The 8,168-nt window shown below is 38.4% G+C and overlaps 2 protein-coding genes across 3 annotated transcripts; both read right to left on the bottom strand.

The window, feature by feature from the left end:
* Positions 1 to 535: 535 nt before the first annotated feature.
* LOC112776271 (uncharacterized) lies at positions 536 to 1,129 on the bottom strand. The gene has a single exon (XM_025820364.1). The coding sequence runs from the start codon at positions 1,127 to 1,129 to the stop codon at positions 536 to 538; it is 594 nt and encodes a 197-aa protein (XP_025676149.1).
* Positions 1,130 to 5,099: 3,970 nt separating this feature from the next.
* On the bottom strand, positions 5,100 to 7,121 carry LOC112790296 (transcription factor MYB21). 2 transcript variants are annotated; one of them, XM_072232814.1, is made up of 4 exons: positions 7,043 to 7,121; positions 6,356 to 6,570; positions 5,932 to 6,061; positions 5,100 to 5,830 (listed from the first exon to the last, which is right to left on the bottom strand). In XM_072232814.1, the coding sequence occupies exons 2-4, from the start codon at positions 6,507 to 6,509 to the stop codon at positions 5,239 to 5,241; spliced, it is 876 nt and encodes a 291-aa protein (XP_072088915.1). In that variant the 5' UTR covers positions 6,510 to 6,570; positions 7,043 to 7,121; the 3' UTR covers positions 5,100 to 5,238. The 2 variants fall into 2 exon arrangements, with proteins under 2 accessions (XP_072088915.1, XP_025688413.1); XM_025832628.3 differs by lacking the exon at positions 7,043 to 7,121 and adding an exon at positions 6,810 to 6,922.
* Positions 7,122 to 8,168: the final 1,047 nt, after the last annotated feature.

Raw genomic sequence — 8,168 nt, 5'->3', positions numbered from 1 at the left:
GCCGTGATTACCATGGGGGTTCTCAGGGAGATCGTGAAACCATTGATCTTCTGGGCCGAAGGATATAATGCGAGGTCTTCCACTTAAGGCGGTGGGACCTCCTGTCGAGATAGAAAGGATCCGGGTATCCTTCTTTACTACTAACTTGGATTTGGGGGAGCATCGCGTCCGACCACAACGTTAACCACAAAAGTTGGGGGTTGTCGGTGTTCCCTGTGGGCTCTTGTCTAGCCTTGACAGTCCGGCTACGATCTTCTTCTGAGCGCTCCCGTTCCCGTCTCCTTGGTTCTCGAATAAGTCGGGAGAACTCACTCAATTTTCCTTCTCGGATGGCCTGCTCTAAAGCATCTTTGAGGTAGAAATAGTCTTGGGTCTTGTGACCGAAACCCTTGTGATAATCATAGTAGAGGCTTTCGTTGCCTCCCGTTCTTTCTTTCAATGGTCTGGGTCTGGATAGGATTCCCTTGTCCGAAATTTGCTGGTAGACTTCCACTATGGGCGCCGTGAGTGGTGTGTAGTTTGTGAACCTCGCTACTCATGGTGGTTGCTTGGGTTGCTTAGCTAGGGTGCCGTCCCTGGGAGCTTTTTTGCATCTGTCGACCTGGGAGGCCTGCCGAGCTGAGGGGTTTGGGAGCTGCCGTTTATTGGCTGCTACAGCCTGACTCACCTCCTCATCATTGATGTATTCCTTGGCCACACTTTGAATTTCCTGAATGGACCAAACGGGCTTGGTGGTGAGGTGCTTCCTAAAGTCCTCGTTTAGCAAGCTGTTCGTTTGGCAGAAACTAGCAACCGAGTCCGTAAGGTCGTCGATCTCCAAGCAATCGTCGTTGAATCTGTCCAGGAACTTTCTGGTCGGCTCTCTGGGTTTTTGGATAATCCCTAGTAAGTTAATCGGGTGCTTTGCCTTGGTTATGCGTGTTGTGAACCGAGCTAGAAAGCTTTGGGATATGTCTGCGAAGACCGTGATGGACCCTTGTGGGAGTGCGTTGAACCATCGGATCGCTGGGCCGGCCAGCGTCACAGGGAATGCTTGGCATCTGACCGCATCACCTACTCCTTCCAAATCCATTCTTGCTTCAAAAGCTGTGAGGTGCTCCTGGGGATCCTTAGTCCCGTCGTACCTCATATGCATTGGCTTGTTAAAATTCTTCGGCAGTCGGATCTTGAGGATCGAGGGGTGGAAAGGGGTGGCTCCCATGATGATGGGTTCCTGTTGTTTCTTGGCTTTCCCTCTTTGGGATTCTCCGTGGCTCTCAGATCTACCTTGGGTAGGCCGAGAGGTTGCCTGCGTATGCGCTTTGTCGCGCTTTGTCGGGCTTCTTTCTCAGTTCTCGTATCTTTGGGAGGGGGAGCGGGTGCCGGTGCAGGATCGGCTGGCGTCACCGTGGGATCGGCTGACGTCGCCGTGGGATCGACACCTCGCTGCCAGCTCCCTTTCAAGGTTTGTACCCCGTGTCTGAGCTCTTGCATGATTTTGGCGTTATCGGCTCCCGTTCCTCCGAATGGACGTCTTTCGGGGGTCTTGGTGTAGATCGGTTGGTTAGGCTGAACGGAGAATCACGGCTGTTCGGCGGCACGAGCCATCGAACTCGCCCTACTCAGGCGGGCCCCTCCTCCTTCACGAAGCTCCTCCGACGTGGGAGGTCGCTCCATGTCTACTCTAGGGTTCCCACAAACGGCGCCAATGTTCGTTACCTCGATATCTCGGGTGCTCTACGGGTCAGGTGATGATGAGAGGAAGAGTGGATGAAACCCTGAGTTGGCTTGGAGCTAAAAGAGATGTGGACTGCGAGCTGGAGATGCCGGATGTGGTGTTACGAGAGGGGTGGCCACCTGCAAGGACATTCCGATGATCAAATCAATGTCCGTACGAGGTGATAGCCAAATTAGGTAGGGGGTTACGTACATGGGGGGAGAGCTGACTTCTCCCCTTATATACTGTGCTGGGCGGGTCCATTAAATGACCTAGCCCACTGGCCAAGAAACTTTTGTGAGTTGTTCTAGTCCACGTGGGAGTAGCAGGTCATTCTGGACTTTGGGTCGGGGCTTCGGGTGCTGCCTTGGGAGTATCAACCCGACTGATGACCTGGGTCAGAGGGTAAGTCGGACGTGCCCCGGGTCGGGTGTTAGGAACCGACTCGTCGGATTCTTCCTGTTGTGCGAGATAGTTTTGGGCCTGGGTCAGGGGTGGTGCCCCGATCCGATGGCTAGTTGAGCTGGACTCGTAGCGGTCCGTAACACCATGAAAGATGAAAATGCTAACATACGTACCCACACTAAATCGAAACTAAACTTGTACCCACGCAAGATGTCATCTGTGTGACAAAAGTACCTTACATGACACTCCAACCCTCCAAAGACAGGGTACTTTTGTCATACGGAGGGAATCTTGCGTGGGTACAAGTTTAGTTTTGAACTAGTGTGGGTACATATTCAGTGTTTTCATCTTTCATGGATACAAATGGTCATTTAAAGAATTATGAAAAAGTAAAATAAGAAGAAATAAATGTAGAAGAAAAATAAGAAGATGATGAAAAAGAAAATGAGGAATAGTGTTGAATTGTGCATAATTTAATTAATTTATCAGAAAAATAGCATTGAAACGTTTAACCATGACATAGCAAATTTTTTAATTTTGACACATGAATATTTTAACCGTGACACATATTCTTATTGAGAATGTGAAACAAGAAGAATTATAAAAATGTAAAATGAAAAAGAGAAGATGAAGAAGTAAAATTAAAAGAAAAATAAAATGATTATAAAGAAGAAGAAGAGAAGGAAGAAGATGAAAAAGATCGGAAGAAGAGGAGAAATATCTTTAGGATCATGAAAAGTAACTAGTCTTACATAATTTTAATAGAGTAAACTACCATTTCTACCTACGAAAGTTGAAAACGCAGACACATCTACTCATAGAAGAAGAAAATTACCATTTGTACCCATAAAACATAGGTTATGCACAACAAAATTATCCAAATATTAAAAAATCAACTAAAAATTTCAAATTACCCTTATCATCATCACATTACTCTCTCTCTCTCTCTCTCTCTCTCTCTCTCTCTCTCTCTCTCTCTCTCTCTCTCTCTCTCTCTCTCTCTCTCTCTCTCTCTCTCTCTCTCTCTCTCTCTCTGAAATATGCATGTTGTTACAATAAAGGCACCAACAATAGTAGTAGAACACATCAAATGGAGAAGAACCAGAAACCAATTGAGCCGACACAACCACATCATCGTAGAAGAAACAGATCCAAGGCCATAAATTATGTCCACAAGGTGCAAGTCCACCATTTCGTCTCTACTTCTTTCCACATTCTCTAACAACAACAATAGCACCAACAACAATGATGAAGGGATAACAGAAAATGAGAGAAGAGATGAAGGGTACGAAGGGTACCATTGCAGAATTAGACGTTAAAGTCATAGTTGATGGTCCTTAGCAAACTTCCCGCCCTCTGGTTTTCTGGCGACAACAACTACCAGCGAATGTAATTCTTCTATAATCTTCTTGTGAAGCTACGGAGTCCAGTCTTTGTCAGAGATCGCGTCCTCGCGCTTTGCAACGTCAGCTCGTCGTGACTAATGGAGGTCGCGCGACAATGTTGATGGTTGGTGAATTGAAGTCGCTGTGGCTGATAGAGATCGTGCAATAGTACTTCAGGGAGTCCAGCAAGTTCAAGGTTTTTGGAGGCAGAGATAGGGTTTGCTTCTCGGCGAAGCAGATCGAGAGTGGGAAGGCGTCAGAGGCTTTTGGAGATGGAGGGGAAGGTGTAATGCTGGTGATTGTGGATCTCTTGGTCGCTGCGGTAGCGTTGGGGGAGGCGAAGAGAAAAATAAGGAATGAAAAAAATAAAAAAAGAGAATGCGAAGAGAGAAAGGGGGGGAGGGGAGGGATGATGGTAGTATTGATGAAAAAAAGGGTAATTTAAAATTTTTAGGTAATTTTTTAGTGTTTGCATAATTTTGTTGTGCGGAATCTATATTTCTTGGTTACAAATAATAATTTTCTTCTTCTATGAATAAATGTGTCAACATTTTCAACTTTCATAGGTAGACAGTAGTTTACCCAATTTTAATATAATACTTTATAATTCTGATTAATCAAATACACTACAAGAAAAGAGAGCTATTTTAACACTTTATTTTTTAACACTATAATTAAATGTCAACATTAATATATATTTTTGACAAATATCATAAATGTCAAATTTTTTATGTTTTCTTGATGAATAATTTGACCGTAAAAAATTACTTTTCAATTTTGACACTCATTTATTTTCAATTTATTCTACTATTTCTCTTCTTCTCTGTGCTTTATTAATTTTGACATCACACTGCTCTCAGTTTGAAATCATACTACTCATTATTTATCTTTAAAATTTTAATTTAATCTTCAGTTTCAAGATCTCATCTCATTCTTTGTTAAAGATTTTTGTTGAAAATATTTTATGGTCAATAAGTATCAAAATAAATAGTATTTTTTACGGTTATTAAGTATCACAGAAAATATATTCTCAAATTTTTCTAACAAATTATTTTTGACGCCCAATATTTATCAAAATAAGATTTAAATTTTTTTCACAATTACTTATATGTTAAAAATACTATTTTTAACAAAACTTTTATTAATATATTTTCATAGTTAAAATAGTGTCAAAATTTATTTTTTTGACAAATTTTAAATCTTTTTTTATACATATAACCCTAAAAAATAATTTATATTGTTGCAGTGATATATGATCATACATACAAACAACTATATATTTTAATTATATACTTCTCTTGTCATATACTTTAATTATCTTTAAGTATTAGTAGTCTAATTATATATTTTTAATACTATTGTGAAATGAAATAATTATCTCAATTTTTATAACATAAGTATTTGAAAGTCCTCACTGAAATCATTATTGGCACTGAATTTCCAACTAAGCAATTCAATGCAAATCACATACTTTACTATCAATAATTAAGTATTAACAGATACATTCAATATATTAAAAATATAAAAAGTTATCCTTTTTAATAAATTTTAGTAAAATATTTTTTTATAATACTCTTAAAATTTCTTGTTAGAATACGTATTAACAAAACCCATAAAACAATAGATTTCTATTTTACTTTGGTAGCTAATAGTAATCCACAATTAATTATCTAATAATACAGTACATACCCTTTATGGAAATAGTATTTGGGTCATTCAAAATAATAATAATAATAATAAACTAAAAAGATGTTATTTTTTAAAGTTACTAAATTGGCAGCATTCATCCATGTTCCACAAGTCACATGCAAAATCATTCACCCAATTGTGTCTTGCCATTTGGCAATCATCAACAGGGTATTCCATGTTGAGGGTCTCATTGTCATAGCCATTGCTATTTACATGGTAGCCATAATCATATGTGAAGGTCCCAAATTCATCGGTATCCAAGCCATTACCAAAATTGTTGGAGTTGTATCCCAATAACTGAGGCAATTTTGGTTCAGAGAAGGATACGCATGAACCATTGCTGTGTTGCTCAAGTCGTTGATCCAAATAATTTGGACATGTTGGGTGCACACAAGGTGGTGGTGTTGTTGCTGCTGGTGAATACTGAGAAACAGGCATAGTTGCTTGGTTTTGGATTGGCATGGCTGAAGAAGAGGATGATTCTCTTGCTTTCTGAAGCAATCTTGGAATCCAAAAACGCCTCACTAGTTCTTGAAACTCTCTGCTATCGGTGTCGATTTTCAAATGCCTTGCTTGTTTCTGAATCTTGGTTCTCCAGTAGTTCTTGATTTCATTGTCTGTCCTGCCCGGTAAATGCTGTGCAATCTTTGACCACCTGCAATCATAAACATAAAATTAAAACACAATTAATATTATAAAAATCTATATCTTAATTATATATTGTGTATTGATGGATAATTCCTTTATAATAAGCACCTGTTCCCCCACTTTGAGTGAAGTTCAAGAATCAAAAGCTGCTCCTGTGGTGTTAAATTTCCTCTCTTTACATCCGGCTTTAGATAATTCAGCCACCTTAATCTGCAGCTTTTTCCTGTTCTCTTTAATCCTGATTCATAAAACAGAACCCGACTTAGCATAAAAAATTGGTGAAAACTAAAATGAAAAGGCACACAATCTTATATTAACAATGAGAAAGTCCTGGCCAACAATGCATCGCCAATATTGCAGTCAATATCCGACATAAGAAACAAAACATCTGAAACTCCTAAAAACAAGAATATCCATAATACAATTAGAAGAAACATCCGAAATTCAAACTCATCAAAAACTCATTTTTAATGAACTTCATATTAAACTTGTTTGATATAACAATATATGATTTGGCATGTTAATGGTTTACCTGAACATTTAGCAAGTAAATTCCAACGTCCTTCGCCTTGGTTAGCAATGGATTGTGTGAGAAGATTATCCTCTTCATGAGTCCAAGGCCCTCTTCTAATTTCATTGTCATCCTCACTACCACTGCTACTGACACTCTTTGAACTAGACATCATGGTAATGATGGTGGGGGAGATAGATTCTTAACCAGTATTAATTATAACACCTTATGCAGGGCTTAAGAAAGAAAGAAAAAAAAAAGAGTGGTCAACAAAAGACACGAGTAATAAGAGTTAGAAAGCAAATTGGGGTACGCAAGATATGTACATACATACATATATGGTATAGTAATAGTAATAGTATAAATGTATGCTGTATCCCATTTGAGTTTGACGTCAAAGTGAATAATATATATATACTACTACTTTACTACTTTTCTAAAAGAGTTAAAAAAAAAGAAAGAAAAGAAAGGCTACTAATGCTGCTGCTTCCACAAATTCCATACGACAGCTTCCATTCACCTTCCATAGTCACACGACCACTGCAGAAACTGAAGACAAACTCTAAAGTGGATAGGTTCATTGCCCGTGGTATGCTATCTTAATATTAATAACATAAAAGGGACAGTTTACTTTTATTAGTTTGATGTGGCATCAGTCAGACACACACTCGCACTAGGAACCAAAATAGGAAAATAAGCGTTACTTACTTCTCTGTCACTAAAGATTCATATCATTCTTCTTTGTGTTGGTAATTTCTTTGAACCAGGTGCCCTTCCAAAACTGGTTATTATTCTTTGTAAAACCTAAGCCAACCATATATATTCCATGTAACACTTATCTATTTATCCATTGCAGTGGATTAAGGCATTGAATTACTAGCTAGTCCAAGTCATTGTTTATTGTTATAGGTAATATTCGTAAACAGTGACAGAAACGTGCTTGACTAGAGCATATATAACTTAAATTAGAAAAAAAAGTAATGACCTTAATCAACACGTGCAATTAAGGGTGTTGGCATAACAAGGGGCGGCAAGGAAAGCCTGCTAAGAATCTTAGAATTAGGACCACTTTTCTATTTTGATTGGTTCTGTTCTGTCGCATGATGTTTGCTTTTACATAAGAATAGCCTTAATCACTAAGCCTTAGTTACGTGGTTCCCTTTTGTCCAAAAATTTCCCGCTTGTTCTTCTGGACACAACTCAACTCAAGAACAACAACACAATCAGAAAAAGTCTACATCGATTTATCACTGCTGCAATATTTGACTCTAATTTAAGGTATATATACTATTGTTGTAAGTTTATGCACCTGTTCAATAACAAAGAAGGTAAAAATTTACGGGCAGATATTTTTATATAAATTAATAGTTAAAAATTATTGAATTGTAATTTAATAAAATTACGTCAAATATTTAAATTATTTAACAAATCTTAATTATCAATTTATATAAAAATACAGAAAATTTTCACATACAAGTGTTTTTCATATACAAGTCTTACAAATCTTAAAACGCGCTTCTTTTTAAAACGCGTTTCTCTTTGGACGTATGTTTCACGCGCCTATTTAACAGATTTTTCAATTAAGGAACGCACGAATATATAACTTCCTTTTTCAAAAGGATTTGGTTTCTTTTTTCGAATTTCTTCTCCGTTTTCTTGCATTCTCTCCTCGGTCTCTTTTGAGCGTTTCTCTGTGCCTTCTTCTTCCTCCTTTACATGCATTTCTCTCTGCGCCTTCTCGCTTCAGATTTTTCGTTTCATTTTGCGTTTGAAGATAATGGATGATTCAGCTTCAGATTTTCAGCTGAACCAGAGCGAAGTGGATTTTGAGACT

Source organism: Arachis hypogaea, chromosome 3 (assembly GCF_003086295.3).
Source record: "Arachis hypogaea cultivar Tifrunner chromosome 3, arahy.Tifrunner.gnm2.J5K5, whole genome shotgun sequence".
NCBI classification, from domain to species: Eukaryota; Viridiplantae; Streptophyta; class Magnoliopsida; order Fabales; family Fabaceae; genus Arachis; species Arachis hypogaea.
This window is presented reverse-complemented; position numbering and strand designations above follow the sequence as displayed.